This window comes from Pinus tabuliformis, chromosome 7 (genome assembly GCF_031772625.1).
Source record: "Pinus tabuliformis cultivar Carrire ecotype Pingquan chromosome 7, CPIR1, whole genome shotgun sequence".
Taxonomy (NCBI): Eukaryota; Viridiplantae; Streptophyta; class Pinopsida; order Pinales; family Pinaceae; genus Pinus; species Pinus tabuliformis.
Genome location: NC_142293.1, coordinates 1676547800 through 1676572625, shown reverse-complemented (window position 1 = coordinate 1676572625; position 24826 = coordinate 1676547800). Strand labels below are relative to the sequence as shown.

The following is a 24826-nucleotide window of genomic DNA, read 5'->3' as shown; positions in this document are numbered from 1 at the left end:
AACACCTTTACCTCCCCCCCAAAACCCCTAAACCACAGTCAAAATCCACCTTTTTTCATGGTTCGGTGGGCGTGCCAAAAACCGGCCGGTTTCGGTTCCGTCTTAAACTGGCCGGTTTTCACCGGTTAGGGCCAAAAAAAGGTGAAATGCCCTATCAAACCTGGTTTTTTGGCCGATTCAGACAGGCGGCCTTGTTAACCGGCCGGTTTGACCGGTAACCGGTTTTTGAAAACCGTTTTAAAAACACTGCGAACAACGTTCAAAGACCTGCATGATTATATTGTTGCGGCATGGCTCTGATACCACTGAAGCATCAAAACTAATAGCTTGTTGACTTAATGTAAAAATACACAGAGGTATTTGAAATAATAATTTATTATATATATATATATATGTACAAGTGATGACGAATGTTACAATGAGGACCCGCATATATACCTAAGCAGGTGTCCTTTAATGACTGGGCATGTCTTTTAGACATGCCTTTCACTTAACTAATGACTATTTAACAATAATCCTCATTTCGTTATTTATTTATATTTATTTATGTTTATTTTTATTTTATTGAATTTTATGTTCGTAACACAAGGCCTAAGGGTTTGACCTATAAACTCTATTCTTCTCACTATTTGCTACAGCAGTCTAATATCCTCTTAACAGTGGTAAGAAACATATCTAAGTGGCATAAAATAATTGGTAATCTATCTCACATATTGATAAGCCACTTGAGCATATTTGGCATTCATGGTTTGGGCAATTTTCATATATTTTTAACGACAGTCATCTATGTTTGAAAGGCTCACTGAGGTCTGATATAAACATATCATCATAAGAAGGCCTAACACATTAAGAGTTTAGTAATTTAAATAGTGGTTTGGTAGTAAAATTGTTCATTCACATTTGGCATGCATATGCATCTTGTCTTTATCATATGTATACTAAAGGTGCTTTAATCTAATCTAACTCACTGTTGTCCTAAAGGGTGGTTTGTTACTCAATGATGTGATTGTAACATAAGTAACAAAGGAATTTCATTGTATCATGCTCTAATAATTCATTGTGGAAAGGATTTCTTTCTATTGTTTCAAAGGCACTAACATATTGTTGTCTTGTGAAAGTTCCATAATCATAATTGTACACATAAGCTCATTCTCTAAAAGCACTTGACACTAATATCTTGTTACATGGTTGAGTATATTGTGTTACATTAATTGTCGTTTTGAAAATCTCTTTCTCTATCAAATTGATTAGTATTGAAGCAACTTGTTCTAATTGTGTTTGAAAGAGCATTAAATCATCCATCTCTTTATGGCATTAAGGAATCTAATTTGGAAAGCTTCTAATTATATAAGAACATTGATAATCTTGGCATCCTCGAATTGTCTCATTGGCTAATTGTTCTAACTTCTAAGTGATAAGTGCTCTAGTCGTCACCAGATTTATGATTCATGTCTAAAGTGGATACCTATTGTGAATGATAATCACTTGGAAGAGCATCCATAACACTTAAGCAATTGTATCATGGATATATCTTGTATCTTGTTGGCATTTGTTAAATTGGCAACTACTCTTGTGGTTAAGATTGTCTCTTTTCCCGTTGCTAAGTACTTATTGTCATAATTTAAAATAAATCATAACTGATGTGCTTAAAACATTTACAATCTCACCTTAAGAAAACGTTGAATAATCTTGCATTAGCATCCTAAGACTAGTCTTGCATTAATAACTTACCTCCAAGCATAATTTTGGTTGATAGAAAATAGGACCACCTTTTTCATCAAGCTTGAGGAGCCTAGCACCTCTTTAGTGGTTAACACGGTGACCGTGCAGTCGTCAGAGCCACAGTCTCTACAGCGCTAGAGGCACCAGGTGGCTAGTACATAAGGGGAGGTATCGTTAATCAAGCCTTTGCTTGCTTCGACTTGGCCTCTTTCTCACAACCTACTCTAGAGACTAGCTTCAAAATAGTTAGGAGGAAGGATACACCTTGAATAGGCATCTAATTAAGAGCAATCGAGATTATTTCATCACACCTAAGTCATAGGGTTTACATAGCATATAGGATAGTTAAGCATTCAAGCAACAATTGTTCATCCATTCATTTGGTCCATAATTGATATAAAGCAAGTAAGTTGACTCCATAAGGCACTGGTTTCATAAGTAATTTAATCTAATCTCTAAAACCTTGTTAAATCAACCAAGTGGCTAGGCCATTCAATCGTATCTCCCAAACTCGTTGGTTGCCAACTTGTCTTTCATTTGTATCTTCCATCAGGACTACCCCCCAGTGTGTTTCCTCATTAGGTTCAATACCCATGAGTGGTTGTAAATGTATTTTGTAATGCACTTGGCATGCTCTACAGTGTTTTTTACCCACTCCACTTTGCCTATATCCTCAAGCATGAGGTCTATGCAATGTGCAGCACATGGAGTCCAAAATATGGTCTTATATTTGGCCTCAACCATCTGTCCAGCAAGAAGATAGTTTGAGGCATTATCAATGATGACCTGCACAACATGCTGCTCCCCAACTTCCTGAATAACGTTATCCAAAAGCTCAAATAGAAGGGTTGCATCCTTTACCTTATCAGATGCATCAACTGATTTCAAAAACATGGTTCCTTGAGGGCAAGAAACAAGGAAATTAATGATAGTGCGGTTCTTTCCATCGGACCATCCATCTGACATAATGGAACAACCTGTTTTGAGCCATGAATCTTTAAAACCAACCAAATACTCATCAATGGAAGATATCTCTTTTTGCAAAAGAGCTCCCCTCAAGTCATGCATACTAGGGCCTTTGAAGCCCTTTCCTGCAGCTATAACAGAGTCCCACATAGCTTGGTAATAAGGTGAGCGAGCAGCATTAAATGGGATATCTGAATCATACCACCATCTAGCAATGTATTGGTGAGAAGTTTCTTTGCATTGTCTTTTCCAATGTTGATCCAAATTGGGTTGAGAACTTGGCTGGGAGGAAGTGGGATTAGAAGAGGCAATGTTGGCAGAAGATGAGAAATAACTTTGGATGTTTGTTCTCTTTGTTCCTTTTGATGGTTGGCCAACAGAAGGATGAACATAGTGAAAGGGGTCATTGGTGGAAGGGATAAAAGAGGAGTCTTGAATCTCATAATCATCATACCCACTCTCTTTCATGGCTTCTAATAATTCCCTCTTCCTTGCAATGTCATCTTGGATGGCCTTCTCCCTAGCCTTATCCTCATTAAATTTTTCAAGCTTGGAAATGTATTCTGCCCTAATAGGACCTAACAGTGCATTTGGTGCATCACATGGCTTTACTTGGCCTCTTATCCCAGCCAAGTGTTGTTTCAACCTAAGAATACCCCCACCTCCAATAGATTTATGGCATAGTTTGCATATCATTTTTCCATCAATTACATCACAATGAGCCCATGCACTGTCCTTTCCTTTTGGAGCCATGTTTGCTTGAAATAATAACAATTTGCAAAGAAATCTGCCATTTAAAAAAAAAATTGCAGCTAAGCAACATGGAAAACCAAAGATAAGTGTAGGAAAACAAATGCACATGCAAGGCTCAAGCTACAAAATTTGATAGCATAGAGCAAGAGAGTTTATAGCATACATGATAGATCATAGAAGTGAGAAGTTTATAACACATAGAAAAAATTCATGGACAGCAGACTCAAATGAGGAATTATCAAGTGCAAATCCTTACCTGGAAATGCAAACTAGCTCCCTTAGCCTCCTCTTGAAGATGGCAACTCCACTGACAGCTACACACTATCTCCAAAATAGCTCCAACTCCAACTCCAAGATGACTACTTCAGCAAAAACTCCACATTCTCCAAGCTCACAAACAAACTCACAAACATTCCAAATCAGTTGTGTGAGACAAATGAGAGTGAGAGGGGTCTCTTATAGCTTGGAGAGGGTGTTTTTGGAGGGAAAACACCTTTACCTCCCCCCCAAAACCCCTAAACCACAGTCAAAATCCACCTTTTTTCATGGTTCGGTGGGCGTGCCAAAAACCGGCCGGTTTGATACAAACCGGCCGGTTCCGTCTTAAACTGGCCGGTTTTCACCGGTTAGGGCCAAAAAAAGGTGAAATGCCCTATCAAACCGGGTTTTTTGGCCGATTCAGACAGGCGGCCTTGTTAACCGGCCGGTTTGACCGGTAACCGGTTTTTGAAAACCGTTTTAAAAACACTGCGAACAACGTTCAAAGACCTGCATGATTATATTGTTGCGGCATGGCTCTGATACCACTGAAGCATCAAAACTAATAGCTTGTTGACTTAATGTAAAAATACACAGAGGTATTTGAAATAATAATTTATTATATATATATATATATATATGTACAAGTGATGACGAATGTTACAATGAGGACCCGCATATATACCTAAGCAGGTGTCCTTTAATGACTGGGCATGTCTTTTAGACATGCCTTTCACTTAACTAATGACTATTTAACAATAATCCTCATTTCGTTATTTATTTATATTTATTTATGTTTATTTTTATTTTATTGAATTTTATGTTCGTAACACAAGGCCTAAGGGTTTGACCTATAAACTCTATTCTTCTCACTATTTGCTACAGCAATCTAATATCCTCTTAACAGTGGTAAGAAACATATCTAAGTGGCATAAAATAATTGGTAATCTATCTCACATATTGATAAGCCACTTGAGCATATTTGGCATTCATGGTTTGGGCAATTTTCATATATTTTTAACGACAGTCATCTATGTTTGAAAGGCTCACTGAGGTCTGATATAAACATATCATCATAAGAAGGCCTAACACATTAAGAGTTTAGTAATTTAAATAGTGGTTTGGTAGTAAAATTGTTCATTCACATTTGGCATGCATATGCATCTTGTCTTTATCATATGTATACTAAAGGTGCTTTAATCTAATCTAACTCACTGTTGTCCTAAAGGGTGGTTTGTTACTCAATGATGTGATTGTAACATAAGTAACAAAGGAATTTCATTGTATCATGCTCTAATAATTCATTGTGGAAAGGATTTCTTTCTATTGTTTCAAAGGCACTAACATATTGTTGTCTTGTGAAAGTTCCATAATCATAATTGTACACATAAGCTCATTCTCTAAAAGCACTTGACACTAATATCTTGTTACATGGTTGAGTATATTGTGTTACATTAATTGTCGTTTTGAAAATCTCTTTCTCTATCAAATTGATTAGTATTGAAGCAACTTGTTCTAATTGTGTTTGAAAGAGCATTAAATCATCCATCTCTTTATGGCATTAAGGAATCTAATTTGGAAAGCTTCTAATTATATAAGAACATTGATAATCTTGGCATCCTCGAATTGTCTCATTGGCTAATTGTTCTAACTTCTAAGTGATAAGTGCTCTAGTCGTCACCAGATTTATGATTCATGTCTAAAGTGGATACCTATTGTGAATGATAATCACTTGGAAGAGCATCCATAACACTTAAGCAATTGTATCATGGATATATCTTGTATCTTGTTGGCACTTGTTAAATTGGCACATACTCTTGTGGTTGAGATTGTCTCTTTTTCCATTGCTAAGTACTTATTGTCATAATTTAAGATAAATCATAACTGAAGTACTTAAAACATTAACAATCTCACCTTAAGAAAACACTCAATAATCTTGCATTAGCATCCTAAGACTAGTCTTGCATTAATAACTTACCTCCAAGCATAAGTTTGGTTGATAGAAAATAGGACCACCTTTCTCATCTAGCTTGAGGAGCCTAGCACCTCTTTAGTGGTTAACACGGTGACCTTGCAGTCGTCAGAGCCACAGTCTCTACAGCGCTAGAGGCACCAGGTGGCTAGTACCTAAGGGGAGGTATCGTTAATCAAGCCTTTGCTTGCTTCCCCTTGGCCTCTTTCTCACAACCTACTCTAGAGACTAGCTTCAAAATAGTTAAGAGGAAGGATACACCTAGAATAGGCATCTAATTAAGAGCAATCGAGATTATTTCATCACACCTAAGTCATAGGGTTTACATAGCATATAGGATAGTTAAGCATTCAAGCAACAATTGTTCATCCATTCATTTGGTCCATAATTGATATAAAGCAAGTAAGTTGACTCCATAAGGCACTGGTTTCATAAGTAATTTAATCTAATCTCTAAAACCTTGTTAAATCAACCAAGTGGCTAGGCCATTCAATCGTATCTCCCAAACTCGTTGGTTGCCAACTTGTCTTTCATTTGTATCTTCCATCAGGACTACCCCCCATAGCTTGCTGTTGGGAGACAACTAGAACGGAGAGGTCGGGGATGATAGTGACAGCCCCCGCCCTAAGTCGTCGCTCTGTGCCTATATAATCTGAGCGACAACAAGCTCCATAAGGCGTTTGATGAACCATTTGATGACATTATGGATTCAGAAAACCAAGAAGGTCAAAGCTCGTTATGTTGTGATGCAAATAGAAGCCGAGAAGCTACAAACAAATCTCCATGAAAGAACAAATAACCAATGTATTGATGGATATTTTTGATATAAGCTTAGGCTTGTGGTTATTTCTCCTTGTTTGAGGGAGTGAGGATCTCCTCCCCAGTTGAGAGGGAGTGAGGGTGGACACTGTATTCTCCATGTGTCATGCACTATGGCCAGGACTAACAACCATAAGCCTAGTGAAGGCACTGGTAAGGAGAATGGTGGATTGGATAAGCATCTGGGACCAATATTCTTTGAGGATTTGTATCCAAGATAAGAATAGTCTCGAGGACCGATATTCTTTGAGGGTGTGTATCCAAGATAAGAATAGTCTTGTGAGGACATACCTAGTGAACATCTGATGGGGTAAGTTCCTAGAGAGGTAGAATTTATGCCTCCCAACATTGTGCTTTGATCCAATGGAGAGGCAGAACTTGTTAGTCAAGGACCTATTATTTTTGACAATGCTAGTTATGTTGATGTTTATGAATCTGAGTCCCTTCTTATGAGAATATTTCAACTTGAGAGTATCATGTTGTGTCATTATGAATACCTCCCTAGTTAAGAGGGAGTGTTGGAAATGTAACTAGTGTCGGTCTTCATAATGTAATTCAAATGTACTATTGATGTATTTATTATATTCATTATTATTATTTTATTTCTAGTCAAAGCATGTTATTCATGCTTATAGGGTCAATTGACTCAAAAGAAAATTTATTATGAGTCAAAGAAATGTAATTGAGACAAAGTCCCATTTGGACTTCTTGTAAGAAAAGGAAAACTATTTGTCTTGAATCAAAGAGTCAAAGTGTCATCCACAAGACCAAGTCAGCCCCCTTGGTCAAGTCGCCCTAAAGAGGCAGCTATAAATATGAGTCAACTCGACCAGTTGAGGAGAAATTAATTCACTCATCCGTACACATTGATTTATGTGCAAGAAAAGGAGAGAAAGAGAGAAATATGAGTTTTCTGCCCTAATTTGCCCCCACACGCGAGATGTTCTGAAGTCTTATGAGGCTATTACAGGGCTGAAATTCATCCTTCATTACAGGTTTGAAATTTTCTGCAGTTTGACCAGAATTTCAAAGGTTTGACCAGCATTGACTTTGTTGACATTGACTTGTTGGAGATGACTCGAGGAGGGCTGACTTGGGGTCTTTGTGGCAGTTTTGGTCTTGGTCTTGGATCTTGGATATCTCACTTTGATCTAATTCTATGAGAAAAGGATTTCTTTGGGTTTTCCCTTGTGGGGTTTTGCCTTGGCATGGAGCCTAATTTTTTGTGTCCTTTGTCTCTTTGTGATCTTCATGTTTTGTACATTTTTGGTAATTGCTTGATGAAGAGAATATAAATTTAATAAGAAGCCAACAAACATTCACAAGTAATTATTAACTTAAGAGAAATCAATCCTAATCCTCTGGCATCTTGGTTTTTTAATAGGAACAGGGAATGGGAATCCTTTATTGGTCAAAAATCACAAAAACTTCAAAATTTTCCTCTTCTATTTTTCTAAGTCCTTCAAGGTAAGTTGCTAGGGTGAGTGTGTTCAAGTTATTTTCCAGGCAATATTCTATATTTTTTATAATAAGATAATAGTGTAGTTGACTTTAAAGAGTAAAAGGATATCACATAGCAGATTTCCAAGCAAGCAAGATATGATTTATTTTTCTCTACCTTGTTTCTTCAAGTATATCTCAGTCAGATATAATAGTATTAGAGATGCATGTCACATGGCTTTATTTCCTTGCTAAATCTTTAATTTAATTTCTTTGTGGTACTTGGGGTTTGGTTTCTATTTTTCAACTAACTTACCTATGAAATGTGCAAGCTCGACTTGTCTTAGCTTGATGGTCCTATAGCAGTTCTAGGATGTTGGACAACTTCAACACCTTCAGTGAAGGAAGCATTGCTAGAGTCTTCAAGACTCCATAGCCCAATGGTGAGGGCCATCTCTCTCTTGTTTCTTTATCTATTTTTCATTTTTTTAATTTTTCCCAAAAATTGTAGAGATCTAGGTTTTAATCTAGGCACCATTTTCATTGGTAGATCACACACTACTCAAATAGAGGTTGACATTTTGATTTCATATTTTCACTACTTGAGCCTCCTATAGCAGGTCAATTTTTTTCTCATTGGTTTTATGGCAAGTTGACTTGTTTCATAGTGCTTTAGGCTTTATTTTTCCTGTTTAATTACACACAAGCTGGACACTAACCAACTCACTTCAATAAATCTGGTTCAATTTTAAAGTTTCATGGTGCAAGTGTCATGTTAGTTTTCTGATTTCAAGCTCGTCACACTAGACATAGATTTCCTTTACTCATTATGGATGCTCAGAAATCTGGTCACTCTAGTTTCATTATTTAGCTTACCTTGTTGGATGGAGAATCCCACTAAGAAACCAAACATTCACGACACACTATCTCTTGGGATATTTCAATATAAATAAAATGGTGCACTAATTGTGGAGCTGCTGGTTTAGATATCATGTAATTAAATTTTTATCTTATGCATCATATTCCTTGAGGAGTTTCTCCATCTCTAACTGTTGGCCACTTTAATAATGCATCTGAAACTAGTGGTAACCCTTGCTAATGTTCACTGTTAACTGGTCATGGTGATGTACTATTTCTGGAAACTACTTAATTTTATCCTTAGTGCAATTTATCCTTTGCTGGTACTGTTTATGGATGAGCGTTCTTTAGTGTTCTCGTGAATGTATCCCTAGTACCTGTACCATGACGTAATATTTTAAATAGCATACCATGTAATCACAAATGTGTGAATCTTGCTGTAATCATTTCACTAATCATCGTAGATGTATAGCAAGAAAGAACATAAAAGAGGAAGAAAACATGTTCACATTAGAATTTTAGTCGCCAAATGAAAATAGAAAGTACTACCATGGATGGCTATCTTCATCCCAATCAAATGGAGGCTCTTCAATCAACCAGCCAAGGCAATTTGCAGGTGACATCGAGTTATCTACATATCGAACCAAACTAACCTACTATTAGGATTTATCAATCTTTGGGAAGATTAAATGGTTTGAGAAAATAGATGGTTTCATTTACATAAAACAATCCATCTTTCAAAGCAATCAGTTTGATGATTTCACCATGAAATACTAACCTTGGCCTGAAACAAATGGAGCAAGTAACTTTGAGTATGGATCTAAAAGAACACGTCTTGCATGAAATCGATTACCTTTGTCCCAATTAATATCTCCCTGTAAAATGTAAAACATACAAGAGGCCAACTTAATATTCCAAAAGCTGCAACACTTTCGTATACTAAAAGATCTCAATAATGGTCACTGATATTTGTGGAGACTCAGAGAGTTGGATTTTTGTCAATTTTAAGTCATATACTAACAGATCCCAAAAATGGTAACTGCTATTTTTGGAGTTATCTAAGGATGGATTCTTTCAGGTTCAAATCATGGATGATGATCTAGAGCAAATACACTTTTATATCAATTTCGAAAAGGTCACCATGAAGTGGATTATATTTTGTTCTTGATCATTCCATTAAATAATAAATGACTCCGTTAAGCAGAAGGAGCATTGATCCCCATTTCTTTAAAGTTGGCCATGCATCCAATGAAGATAAAAATACATAAATGTAACGATTCATGACAAGCCTACAGTACAAGAAGAAAATTAATTAAAAAATATTGTTTCAGGGAGAGAATATGAATGATGAGCAAAAAAAGTCCACTAACCAACTGAAGCTTTATAACTAGTGTGATCAATATGATCTCTATATGGTTTGGGAAAGGTCCTAACAATGCAATCAACACTTCAATAAATTATCTGAAGTGCTAGTCAGATTTAGTTGTCTTAACTTTAAGATAATGTTGGTTGGTTGTACAGGTAATTGTCTCTCTCATGAGCAATGTTTTAAAACTCCGACTCCGGTTCGGAAACAGCCGAGGGTCGGCTCTGACTCCGACTCCGACTCGGCCGTTGGATTTCAATGACTCAGTCGTTGTAAAAAATACATTAAATAACCTATTTTTTTATAAACAAACATAATTTTAAATATTTTCATTCATGTTTCCAAACACAAAGCTTTAGAATATAGAGAGAAGACAACATATGATCAAAGTAGGCTCATGAATATATCCATTATATCAAAATGGCACCCAATGCACTGTGCAATACTGATATAGAGACCAAAACAAAAACACATAACCAAGGAGGTAAGAAATGGCCTCTACAACAAAAGTAAACAGTGAAACATCACTAGTCACTAGTACTACTGCCTACAGATAGAGGAGCCAACATCATTTGGCTCTGACTTTGAATCAGTCAAACAGGGAAACCCATGGCTCCTCCTCATCATCATCTCCAATTGCAACAGTAGAAGTGGTAGCACTAGCAGGCTGCACAGCAGCTGCACACTGAGATAGACGAGATATGCGCTTCCGTCGTGGCTGAGCAGAGGAAGCACATGCAACTGCAGGACTTGGGGCTGGGCCTGAGGTTGGTACAAGTGGATATGCATTCAACTGAACATTTTGTTCAAGTAATGCCTCCGTCTGTAAATCCAAATCAAGATCTTCATCAGAATCAAACTCTATTGGATGACTCTCCACTACCCAATCTAATGTTGGATCAATATCTTCCAACACAATGGGATCTGAATCAGGTCTTTTGTTCAGCAATTGGTTGCGTCTGAGCCGGAGGTTGTATTGGACATAGACTAGATCATTTAACCGTTTTTATCCAAACGGTTTCTCTTCTTCACGTGAATCCTCTCAAAGACAGAACAATTGCGCTCACACCCAATAGCACTGCAAGTTTGACTCAAAATACAAATTGCAAACTTCTACAATTGAGGATAATGGCTACCAAAAGCCTCCCACCATTGTGTTGCAAAAAACATAGTAGTGTAATGAGTTAGCTCAACAAATTATATCCGACTTTCAAATTATAAACAATTTAACAAAATAAGAGTTTGAAAATTGAAATTTTTGTTTACCTAGCTCAACTGCGTCCCTTGCAATCTTTGCTAGGTTCTTGCCAAAGGTACTTGTGGCTTTGCTGAAACAAGTGACATGTCGGTGTATCTCCAGCTGATCACTCTCCAATGGGATCATGCGATCAATGCATTCAATCAATCCATCTCTAACCTCCCCACCCAAAGCTCCTACCTCCAAAGCTTTATAATGATACCTTAGGTTCAAAAAATATCTAGCCACATGTATAGGGCGATGGATTTGATTGTTCCATCTTTCATCAATGATTGCCCAAATGGGCCCATACTTAGCCACTGTATCCTTGTATGTTCTCTTTATTTGCTCCTTTGCTTGATCCATAGCCTCATAAATGAAGCCCATAGCCAATCTTTCCCCATCCACCAACCGCAACACCTTAACCAGTGGCTCAACAACCTTCACAATCTCTATTGCCTTTTTCCAAAATATTTCTTCATTAACTTTCTTTTTCAAATCTTTGCCATCCTATTTGTGAGACCATTGGCTTTCATTCCAATCATCACTGGAAAACATCTTTTGCAAGTTTCTATGTTGGGAAAGCATAGATTGCAATGTCAAAAAATGAGTTGCAAATCTAGTGATGGCGGGCCTAATAATATCCTTGGCCCATGTTTGTCTCCTCATCAGGCTCAAAATCCATGAATGACTGTAGATACATTTTGTTATGCTTTTGGCATGATCTACAATGTTCTTGACCCGATCTAATTTGCCAATATCCACAAGAATGAGGTCTATGTGATGTGCAACACATGGGGTCCAAAAGATGGTTTTGTGTTTTTCCTCTAACAGTTTACCAGCATGAACATAGTTAGAGGCATTATCTATGATGATTTGAACAACATTAGCCACCCCCAACTCCTCAACAACCTCATCCAATCGCTGAAACAACAATTGTCCATCTTTCACCTTATCAGATGCATCAACTAATTTTAGAAACATGGTTCCCTGTGGGCAAAAGATAAGAAAGCTTATGATGGTACGTTCATTTGATCAGTCCATCCATCTACCATGATGGTACATCCTGTTTTTGTCCATGAGTTTTTGAAATATTTCAAATACTCATCAATGGAGAAAATTTATTTTCGCAAACGAGACCCCCTTAACTCATGCATCATAGGGTCTTTGAAGCCCTTTCCAGCAACAAATATGGCATCAAACATAGGTTCATAATATGGTGAACGGGAAGCATTGAAGGGGATATCAACATACCACCATCTAGCTCTGTAATCACAAGCAGTCTCCGTCAATTCTTTCTTCCAATGGTCATCTAAAGTGGGTTGCGTATGACTTCTACTAGCTTGAGGACCATGTGCATCTGATGGAGAGGAGGGTGTGACAATGAAATAATTTTTGATATTCATATCACCCTTCTTTTTCATTTTACCCTTACCCTTTTTTCTTGCATGGAATCCAAAGAGGGAGGAACATAGCGGAAAGGGTTGGATGCATTAGTACAAGGGATAGATGAAGAGCCCTCAAAATCAAAATGGGGGTTGGTAGCCATCATTTGTTGTATACTCCTTGTTGACCACTACGTGTCAACTACCCATAGCAGTACACTCCCTTTTTCCGCAAAAGAGATAGTGCTTGATCGACGTGTCCGTGCCATTCGACTGTCATCATCAGCCCGATCATGTTATGTTGTAAACCTAGTCTGCATGTGTAAAATGTAAATGATCTTAGCAGATCTGAGTCATGTATGTAAATTGCCTAGGCAAACCTAATTTTCTAGTGATAATCTACGTCCCGGAAGGTTTTTTGTCTCACCGATCCATGATCAATAGAGTTTTCCTTCAGCCTAACCCCAAAGCCGGAATGAATTTTGTCATTAGAATCTTAGGGGAATCCTAGTGTGCTTCGAGTCTATGTAAAAGTATTTTGGAAATAATTCTAGCTATTTGGTTAGGTTATTACAAATTGCTTGATCTGCTAGATTATATTTGTGTCGTAGAGATGGGTGGTCTATGAGGGTCAATGTCAAATGGGTTTTCCCCCTTGAGATGTAAAATTGTAAAAGTCATGATGTAAAGTGTCTTGAGGGTTAGAAAATGTTTTATCCCCTCATAAGTCCTAAGTCCCAGGTCCTAGGTGATTTTTCCAAAGGCCAGGTTCGAGGATCCAAAAATAAAAAATATATATAAAAAAATAAAAATAATAAAATTAAAAATTAAAAATAACTAAAAAATTAAAAATTAAAATAAAATAAATAAAAAATTGAAAAAATAAGATAAAATAATAAAAGTCAAAGTTTTGAGAAAATAAATGCAAAATCTTAATTTCTAATATATTAAAATGCATTTAAAAATTTCGACGGATGAGATTGAAAGGGATTTTGATCCTCATTGACGGTCGAGATTCGTTTGACATGGATCACTTGAACTAGCCATTGGGAATTTTTCCTTTAAATAGGGTGTCAGGGGTCATTTGAGAGGGGCTTGGATCTGAGAGTCTGGTGCTAAAGAAAGCTCTCTTGTAGTCATTTTTTTTGTGCAATAAAGAAAGACTTTGGGGTTGAAAATCTTGTTGGTGTTACTCTTCCAGAAATGTTGTAAGATGTTTTATTTTTCTGCATAATTTTATTTTCAGTCATTGATGATAGTTTGATGAAGATTGATTCAGGCAAAGGTATCTTGTCTGATCTCTGGGGTTTGAATGATAGTTTAGATTCTAAAATATAATGGCAGGTATCTCCATTTGATCTGGATTTCACTATTGTTTTCTCCCTTTATGTTAATGGTTGATTTTAAGCTGTGCAGGAAATCCTTTTCTTTTTAGATTACCGGGCGTTAGGTGAAGTTCTCGGCTAAACCAGCCAACTCCCGGATTGCGTTTCCTAGAAGAGCCCATCCAGTTTTAATCTCGGGCTTATTATTAGAATTTTAGTTGCAGATACATGAAGGGTTTTCTAAAGCACCTTACATTAAATTTAAAATTCTGAAAATATTTTTGTGGCATAATGGCGAATCTGGCTATTTAGAGCCTTTAATTTGTAATTACTGTAACTATTTAGTTGGTTTTTGTTAGGGTTTTAGGTTTTAATTCTTGCACATTTTACTTCTCGATGTTCTGTTTTTGCCATTGCAGGTACAGATTTTAAAAGTTTTTTTTAGGGTTTCCATCAGGCAATCTGAAGCGGATTGATTCAAAAAAATTTCCAATTTCTGAGGAAATTCAAGGGTTTCTGCTGCTGCCTGGAGGGTTTCTTTTTCACAGAAGGATTTCGAAATTTGTTTCAGCCACCACACAAATCTCAATCAGCTACCCATTCACGAGCAGTCAGCTATCAGCCTCAGCGATCCATTCACGCCAAACCTGCATGATAGTGACAGTTTTCTCCACCGCAGCTCTGCTCCCTTACCTGCAAAAAATCCACAACCTCCCACGCATACCTGCACGTTGGCCTTCCTTCTAGCGTCATCCATTCCTGCCCCATGTCTTCTTCGAAACCCATCTCCGCTGCCAAGTTTTCCCCCTCTTCCTCATCCAGAGACCTCAGCTCTCCTCCACACGATTTCTGGCCAACCATCGAACGCTGCCACTCAAACTGCTCCAACGTTCTCCACCTTTCTTCACTGCCATGCTTGCAAAAACTCGCATTATCCATCTGCCAAAACCTCAGCTTCATCCAGCTCATTCCCTCCGCCCCATGGCTCCCTCGCTGCTATCCAAAACTAAACCTGCGTCAATCCTTTTCTCCACAGCGTATTACTCATTCATTGCAATCATACCCACGCCCATCCTCCATCTAAACCCGTTGCCTTCACGCAATCAGGTCAGCGTCGTTATATCCCTTGCCCTTGCCTCTGCGCAACAATCTTCCATAGTGTCGTCGGCCATCAACCTGCATAATACAACAGCAAAAAACAAAAAACAAAAAAATCGATATGCGTATGGTAGCGTAAGTTCTTCTTCGTTCTTTTTTTATATGAGTATGTTAGTTTTAGGTTAGCATATTTGTGATTTTCATTTTGTTTCATATAGATTAGGTGTTAGTATTGTTTAGGTTAGCATTTAATTTTTTTTTGTGTGTTAATTTAAAAAAAAAAAAAAAAAAGTTCGATTTTCTTCATAGTTGTGATATGATTAAATTTTAGCTTTTATTATTTATTTTTGACCTTTTTTTTAACTCAGGGTTTGGTTTAGATTTAGTTTAGCATATATTTTTTTTTTATATATATAAAGTATGTTAATAAATAAAAATTCGATTTGTCATATAGTCTTTAGTTATAAAAGTTTTGTTTTGTTTTAATTTTAAAGTGTAAAAAAAAAAATCATAAAAAAATATTAAAAATCAAAAAACTAAAATTGGTTGTTTTATTTTCTTCATTGTGATTTATGTAATATGGTTAGGTTTTAGCTTTAGGTATGTTAAGTTTTAGTGTAGATTAAATTTTAATTTTAGTTTTGTTCTAGGTTGATCTTAAGTTTAGAACTTTATATCATAATAAAAAATTAAAAAATATAAAAAAGGCATCTAAATTTTAGATTAGACTTTAGTTTAGATTAGATTTTATTTTTTATTTAGGATTTTAGTTTTGTTTTATTTTGACTTAGAATTTTATAAAAATATAAAAATTAAAAAAATTTGGAGACGCTGAACTGAAAATTGGAATTTCATTTTTGGTATCTTTTGTGGTATCTATGTTCCATTTCTCTATAGTTAAGTGCACTCAAACGTTTCTTTGAAGTTAACTATGTGAAAGTGGTAACTGGTCAGCATTTAAATTTTATGATCATTTAAAGCATTTAATTTTTTTGGAAGTTTAATTGCTTGATCATTTTTAAAGCCTTGTGCATTTATTGAACATCTTGCATCGCTTGAGTTATTTGATAATAAATGATTGTTTTATATGGTTTATATTTTTGCAACATCTAATAAATAATCATTTAATCATTAACTCCGTAAGGCACTGGTACATTAATTCCTAAAATCAATCAAGTACTGGTATCGCCTTGCTGTGTCTCCCAACCCAACTGGTCCACAATTGGTCTTCCTTTATCCCATAGGGTCTACCCCCCTTAGCCTCGAGAGACAGCTTAAACGAAGAGATCGGGGATCAAGGTGACAGCCCCCGGTCTGCACGTTGTCATGACAATCTGTGCGACAACACTCCTCTTCCTCCCAATTTCAGCCTCTATTTCTTTTTGCATAGCTTTTTGTTCCTGAAACTTCTCAAAGCTATTTAACTAAACTTTTCCTAATCTTCCCAATTTGTGGTGATTCACATGGAGTAATTTGGCCTCTAATACCAGCCAAGTGTTGTTTCAGCCTATGAATGCCCCCAGGACCCTCCTTAATTTTTCTATGGCAAAATTTGCAATGCATTTGAGTATCAACCATTTTAGCATATGCCCAAGCAGCATCTTTCACTTTAGGAGCCATTTTTTGACTTGGAAATGAAAGGAAAAAAATCTGAAAATGAAAACAAAAAAAATAACATTGCTTCAATGTTCATTTCTTTTACAAAAAAGACTCTTTCCAATTTCCAAATTTGACAAAAAAATAAATATGCAAAAACAAATTTTAGAAGTGAAAAAAAATAACCTCTAGGCACAAACCGTCTCCTCAATGTTGCTCCAACAAACCAACTCCTCAATGCTACTCCAATGGTTGCCTAAAAAGCTCCTCACCGTTGCTCCAAAAAAATCTCCACAACTCTTCACAAACTCCTCACAAATTCTCACACAAATGCAATGAGATAATTGTGAGGAAATGAGAGGGGTTGGGTAGCTTTTATAGAGTTGGGAGAGGTAAATGGACCTCAAAATAACCCTAAGGCAAATTACAATTGGCTATGGGGTCCAATTTTGTTGTCCGTGCTTTTGCATCAGTGACCGAGCTGGCCGAGCCGGTTGGGTTTTTACTGAGTTGGCTGAGTCAGTGACCAGCTCGGCCGGCTCGGTAACAACCCAGCCAACCATTCTGTTTCGACCACCGAGCCGACCTGGCCAGGCATTGGCTCGGTCTGGCTCGGCCGAGTCGAAGTCGGCTCGGCTGTTTTCTAAAACACTACTCATGAGAGACTTGAATTTTGTATCTTAATTTTGACATAATAAATAATATATTACTTCTATCTGTCCACGACCATATACTTCAAGTCTACATAATTTGATAGTTGATTTCAAAGATGCCATGATCTTAGTGTGGGTTTGCCACTAATTCAAAAATTGCTCCTCCATATGCACTTCAGCCACCAATATCTTCTAAGCTCATCAAAGAAATGCTCATCCTTGTCCTTGTTGGAAATACTGAGAGGAGAGTGAATCAGTGTTTCTCTTCAATTAGTTAATTTTAATCTTCAGAGCATTCAAAATAGCATTAGCATTAGTTCAAACATAAATCAACATCACATCAGTAATGCATGACATCAAGACAATACATCAAGGAAACCCTTCCAGGAGAAAAACCGTCGAATGCTTCTTAATATTTGTCTTCAATAATTTACATCAATTAGGAAGCTCCAACTTCCAATATTTTCAGCTCCAAATGAAGGAGGCTCAACTTGAAAGACGCTCTGATGCCCTAGTTTACCAACTCCAACTAGAAGGACACTCCAACGCCTTATGTAAGCTTCAACCTGCCCTAGCACCACCCTGCCTCCCTAAAGTGTTCTCAGCCTTGCACCACTTTGCCATATTGCTCAGCAAGTTTCCACTTACCTTGAAGGCTCCAACCTTCAGCTCACCACGGCGGACCATGCTTCACAATTTTTAGACTGGATCCATGTGTACTCAAAATCAATACAACAAACTGCGATATAATCTCTACTTAATAAAGTCTACTACTATGCATCAGACCCTTGCTTCACAAAACTTCTGCTTACATCAACCAACCATCAATACTATTACCAATACTATTGTTCTGCCTTTGGCCAAAGACTCTGTTAACTGCCCTACCTTCGTTCAATTTCAATACCAAGCCTGACTGTTGATACAAATGTTGCAGCTGAAACCCTAGCTCAACAACCTCAACAATTTCAAACCATGAATTCACTTTCTCTTTCTACTCACAATGAACTTATTATTTTCAGCGCTTTGGTGGCATCAAAACCTGGCATAACATTGTCTCAACTCTTGTTCAATGCATCAATAGTATAGCAGCTCAACAAATTGTAGTGCAACTCCTGGATCTTTTGGTCATAAATCAAGCCAAACCTCGCCATCTTCGTTCTAGACAAAAGGACTTTTGGTAGCAATGCATAGCCATCTAGTCAATGTATCGGCAGCATACAATAACAAGTTACAACCCTATTTGCAATATGAACTTCTCTCATGAATACTCTACAATATACTATCATACTCACAAAAGCTTGTTCAATTTTTTCAACACTGTCAATTCTAACTTCTAAGCCAAACCCTAACTCAGCAAGACCGTATCCAATGGACCTGTTCGCAATATACAATTGTTTTTAATGTCAACAATATTTTAACTGTTCAAAAAAACATAAATGCTTCTCTGCTCACATGAACAATATGTCCATCATACAAGATCAAACTCTGGCCATCTTTTGCTCACGCATATTGATACACAGTTTACTCCATTCAAAGCACATCTAACTCAGATCAACCATCAGTCAAATCATCAAGACTAAGGCCATCTTTGTTGAACAGTTTAACATACAACACTTATCGATCTAACCTCTCGCACTGGGTTCATTCAGATTACCATTGGCTCTAAGATGTGTGCAAATCTGAACCCTATGCATCACATCACATACAAGACTATTATTCATACTACAGATTGCCAACACAGATGCACCTCACCAATGCACTAAATCGCACTGCAGAGATTGCATTGATTAACATTTCTACCATTCATGTCTCTGATATAATAATTCCACCATTTCTCTAATTGCCCAATGTTCAGCATATCAATCCAGTTTATCAAAATTGTGCAGGAACACAGACTGATACATAAGATAAAAATAAAAAATTGATCCAACCTTCTTTTGATCCAACGTATACCATATATATATATATATATAGGACTAGATCCATGTGCGCATAGGAAATTCCTTTCATGATATGACTGTTGAAAAGTGTAGTGAGATAAGGTCTTCTCTAGCTCGTGCCTTAGCCGAAAATACCGAGTTTGTCTTTCCTTTGACCATGGACGAGTTCATGGAGATGGTTAATTCACGTGTAGTGTTGGAGGACTAGTTATTTGGACCTTCTTCAGTTTGACTACAGAGTGGCAGTTATAAATTTAGAATTGGACGAGTGGAGCTTCAGCCCTTGATTGAAGGAAACACGAGTTGTAACTCCAAGTTATGATTGGATAGTAACAACTTTGAAGATGAGAAACTTTATCAACAAGAGGCAATCTAAAACAAGCCAATAAAGGTTCCCTTATGGATAGTGATGTAAATAATGTAGCAGTAAAAAGCAAACCAAATAGAGTGGTTAAGAAAGACATAAATGGAAAAACTCAATCTGTTAAAATTGGAATTTATTTAAAGGGTGGTGTTGCCAGCTAAAAGAGCATAACAAGCATGCAAAAGAGTTGAAAGGGGGGAAATTGTCTCCTGGACCTAGTGGAAAGTCAGATTGGACAGCTCATTCGACTCCCATGACTAGGGAAATGGGAAGTCCTATAAGACCCCAATTGCCTTCCTTGACAAGTAGACCTTTTGGTGTCTTTCCCCCTCCACCACCTTTCAGACCTGGTATTGATAACCCTACTATTCTTGGACCATCAAGTACTGGATTTGAGGAAGTGACGGCTACTAGAGATCAGCGAATGACTGATCGCCAAGTTGGCAGCCATTTCAAAAGAGAAGCCATGGGAGGAACAAAACAAGATGTCTGGAAAGGTGTTGGGAACTAGAATTCTCTTAGTCAGGGACAGGATCCAGGCAACATGTTCATTTCTTTTCAACATCACAAGGGTGGTCATTCACATGGAGGCTTCCTCAATATGCCGTAGCAATTTCCAAGCCCTCCCTTATTTGGAATCAGGCCATCTCCAGATATGTGTGGTGTTCGCTATCATATGCGGGATAGTGCAGATGCATTTCCAAGGCATAATTGCACCTTGGGTTGGCAAAGACAAGATGATGATGTCTATGGTCCCCATAACCAAGTTCCTCTGCATGCATGGGATGGGCCAACATATTATGGAGAGGAATCCCGTGTTTATGGATGACCTGCTCAGGATCAAATTGTCCAAGGAGTTGGTGGCCGCAGCTGGGATCAAGGAACAGATATGTGGAAAGTCAACATAAGGGATACTGAAAGACGCATCAGGAAAGTTTGTTTCAGCGATCGCAATGTGTTTATGAAATATGAGCATTCAAAGTCTTTGCTCATATTTTATCGAGAAACGAACAGAGTTATAAAAACGTTGAATTTCCCAGAAAGAACCATTATACACACGTTCTACTTCAACGAGCAAGATGATTCCTTGGTTATGGTTATAAACATAACTGTAGATAGGGAAATTGTATTGAAAACAATCCCAATTGTATCATTCTATCAACAAGAAACTATACAATTAACACACCGATTACAAGAAGATCTGGGGAAATCATGTTTTGAATTCGGCATTCCCAACTGCAAGGGTATTCTCTATAACCAGGCCCAAAGACAATTTAAGTTCTTTGAATTGAAAAATCACACCATTCTCTATACAATACAAGGCGATTTTTTCTCTGGCCCTTTCCAAGGGCTAATGGTCGGTGGATTTCACAAGTCGGAGAACTCTATGATTGCGCTGATCCACCGAGAGATTCTTGGTCATAAAACGCATTTCATATTATTTTCCAAAGAGGATGGCCACTTTGTCAACAACATGACAATATCAACCATTCATAGAGGCTTTCTAAATTTTATTACTCTTTGTTGTGACATAGTCCTCTCATTACAAGAGGTAAACGATAAAATGATTAGTATAGACATTAGCTCCCCCTCCAATTCCATGGTGAGGAAAGCAAATGTTGTGGCATCGAGGGAGCCCAGAGTTGTGCCCAAGAATCGACAGATTGTAGCCCCTATCAGTTTTGAAACATGGATAGACCACATAATGACTTTTCATGGCATGTTAGTATTTACGATTTATGAGACAGTCCACAGTGCAATTCCCTGTTTACCCCTACATGTCGTGGATCACAAAGAAGTGTCAGAGGGCGACCCGTCCCCCAACAACGGCGAGGCACTGCTCAGGTTCTTCTTGCTCCGTGTTGACTATTCACCAAAACCTCCCCGTTACCTGGTTGACGGAACCTTACCGTCATCCTCACGAAATTAAACGCTACAGTCAAAGACTGCATCCAGAAATCAAAGGGTGACGTTGGTTGATCCGTAACCCGCTTTTGACGTCTACGTTAAAAGGAAAAAAAAAATCAATTGGTTATGCACTATATAAAACATTAACATGGTTTGATAAATTTAGTAATATAAATAAATAAATAAATTATTATTATTATTATTATTATTAAAATATATATATATGAAAAAGAAATTAAAAAAAAATTATATAAACAAAAAATTCAAAAAAAATTATATCGATAACCTTGGATTCAAAACAAGGATACCAGCGAATTATAAAGACAGAGGTCAATAGAAGCGTTGAGAAATTAAGATGTGGTTGACAAGCGAAGAGACGAGGTACATATGCCCAGATGACAAACACAGGATGAAGAAATTGTTAGCAATACAGCTTTGGGGACAAAGCTTCTGAAGGAAGGGACAATGTTATGAATATAATTCATAACAAAATAGATAAATATAAATAATATAAATATTAAGTAATCAAGTCATGATTATGTTAAGAATTCATTAGTTAAGTGAAAAAGCACCTCTAAAAGACGTGCCTTATCCTGAAGTGTTAAAATTGGCAACCTGGGCAAAACTTCATGTGGGTCATCTTATTCATGGCTGATAATATTTTTATTATATTCCTCTCGTCGAGAGGTGTAGGATTGATATAAAGATCATCCGATTCCGATAAGTATTCATGGAGATATGAATTTATTTTGATTATGGAATTATTATCAAGCCGACCTACAACTCATGTAGGCTCAGAAGCCCAACAGTCGCATCTATTCACCCACCAACGTTGTGTATAAATATAAGAGGACTTTTCCTCATTTGGACTCACTCATCTCATCACATCTCTCTCTCTCTACTGCGCAAATATGAGTCTCTTCTCTACTGCGCTGAAATGGGTCTCTCTCTCTCACAAATAAGAAGCCGGAAGCTGTTGAATTTGAAGCTGCAACTGCAGAAGTAAAGATTGACTTGCGTGGCCTAGAAGATCTCCTCTTTGGAACTGCGTTGTAGGTTCATCTGAACCTCCTTTGAAAACCGCAACTTTTGGTGGTGGAATGAAGTCAATCCGACGAACGGTTTGCAAGATATCGACTGCCCTAGTTTGAAGCCGGAAACTGCTGAAACTGAAGCTGCAACTACAGAAGTAAAGATTGACTTGCGTGGCCTAGAAGATCTCCTCTTTGGAACTGTGTTGTAGGTTCATCTGAACCTCCTTTGAAAGCCGCAACTTTTGGTGGTGGAATGAAGTCAATCTGACGAACGGTTTGCAAGATATCGACTGCCCTAGTTTGAAGCCGGAAACTGCTGAAACTAAAGCTGCAACTGCAGAAGTAAAGATTGACTTGTGTGGCCTAGAAGATCTCCTCATCTGAACTGCGCTGTAGGTTCATCTGAACCTCCTCTGGAAGCCGAAACTTTTGGTGGTGGAATGAAGTCAATCCGACTGTCGGTTTGTGAGATATGGTCTGCCCTAGTTTGATAATGAAGTCGCTAATGTTGATGCTACTGATCTAGGGTTTGCTACTGCTGATATGAATCAGATTTATTGTAATATTTCTCTCTGCTGAATTATTGAAGATAAAAGAAGATTTGATCAAAGGGTTTCCCCACACATTGTGGGGTTTGTCCCTGGCTAGCCGCCACATCTTGTGTCTCTTGTCTTGGCTTGTTTTCTGTCGATCGTTTAATGTTCTATCTGCACTTTACTTTATGTACATGTGATTGCTATTCGGTGGAATATAATAAGAAAAAGAAGTAAACTGTTATAAGCATAGAACATACCATAACTTAACATGGTATCGGAGCTGAGGTGAAGACAAAGCCCGAGCAAGAGCAAGAGCAATCATTGAAGAGAAGATTGGCAAGGCTATCCTAAAAGAACTATGGGGTCCTCAACACTCTTTCCTGCCGAAGACAAGCTCCGTGAGAAAGCTGACTATCACGGATGAAAGATGTCTATCGATCTAACCCTTGAAGATCAAGGAGTGCTGGACCATGTAAGAGGCAATATTGTTGAGCCTTCATCAAATGCATCTGCTGCTGCCTGGAACAAATGGAAAAATGGAGAAGTCAAAACAAAGAAGATCATCCGGGACTCTATCAACAAGCGCTTGGTGGCCTACATCTCTGATCTAGACACCTCCAAGGAAATCTACAACAGACTGGTGAGTTTATTTAAAGTTAATGATGCAAATCAAGTTTTGTTTCTTAGAAATAAGCTTAGGGAAATCAAGAAGGGTAAAGATGAAAGTATACAAGCATACTTCTTAAGAATCACCGAGATCAAGAACGATCTCCTATCTATTGGGGAAACTATTACTGACAGAGAAATGGCACTCACAACTCTTGAAGGATTACCATCTGAATGGTATGTGTTCAGGACTACTCTTCTGAACTATAATGTAATTCCTGGTTTCGAGGAATTAATGGCTAGATGCATTCAAGAAGAAACAAGGGAAGAAGTGTAAGAAATGCCCATGCCTAAAGGTCCTCCTGCTACCTTTTCTTTTCATGCAAAGAAAAGAAATAATTCCGGGACTAAATCAAAAGGAAAGGTTGGAAATGACGATGTTACGTTTGCGATAAAGCAAGTCACTATGCAAGGGAGTGCCCTGATAGAAAGGACTCACTCTAGGACGATGATCAAAATCCCTCTGATGGCAATCAAAGGAATGACAAATTCAACAGCAAAGGTAAGAGGAGAGCTGGGAATCAAGGAAGAGGACAACCATTCAAGAAGGCTAGAAATTCCAGGATGTATTAAATGCACCTGACCTCAAAAAGAACCTAGTATCCATCTCAGCAACGGAAGACAAAGGCTACAAGGTAACCTTCAGCAATGGCAAGGTACGTATATGGAAAAATAATGTTAAATATGCCTTTACTCTTGGGTTTAGTGTTGATTCATTATATCAGGTCGATGGAAGTCTGCTAGGTGTCATGTCTTGTGACATGCTAGGTGTCATGTCTTGTGACACAACTCTTTAGTCCGAACTTTGGCATCAGAGGTTTGCCCACCTTCATTACAAAGCTCTACCCGATGTAAGACAGATGGTAACAGGGATGCCCGAATTCCAAGTAGAGAAAGAAGGTGTATGTCCAGGATGTGCCAAAGGAAAGC

At 37.6% G+C, this 24826-nt stretch overlaps 1 protein-coding gene across 3 annotated transcripts in view; it reads right to left on the bottom strand.

Annotated features, from left to right (window-relative positions):
* Window positions 1–24826, bottom strand: part of LOC149254893 (isoamylase 2, chloroplastic-like) — a 542818-nt gene that overhangs the window by 384078 nt on the left and 133914 nt on the right. For all 3 annotated transcript variants that reach the window (XR_016267196.1, XM_089460267.1, XM_089460266.1), the window contains exons 9-10: window positions 9567–9663; window positions 9338–9419 (exon numbers count right to left, since the gene is read on the bottom strand). Coding sequence is in view for 2 of the 3 variants with exons in the window: in XM_089460267.1 (XP_089316393.1) it covers window positions 9338–9419; window positions 9567–9663 (179 nt within the window). In the remaining variant the exon portion in view is untranslated. The remainder of the gene's footprint in view (window positions 1–9337; window positions 9420–9566; window positions 9664–24826) is intronic.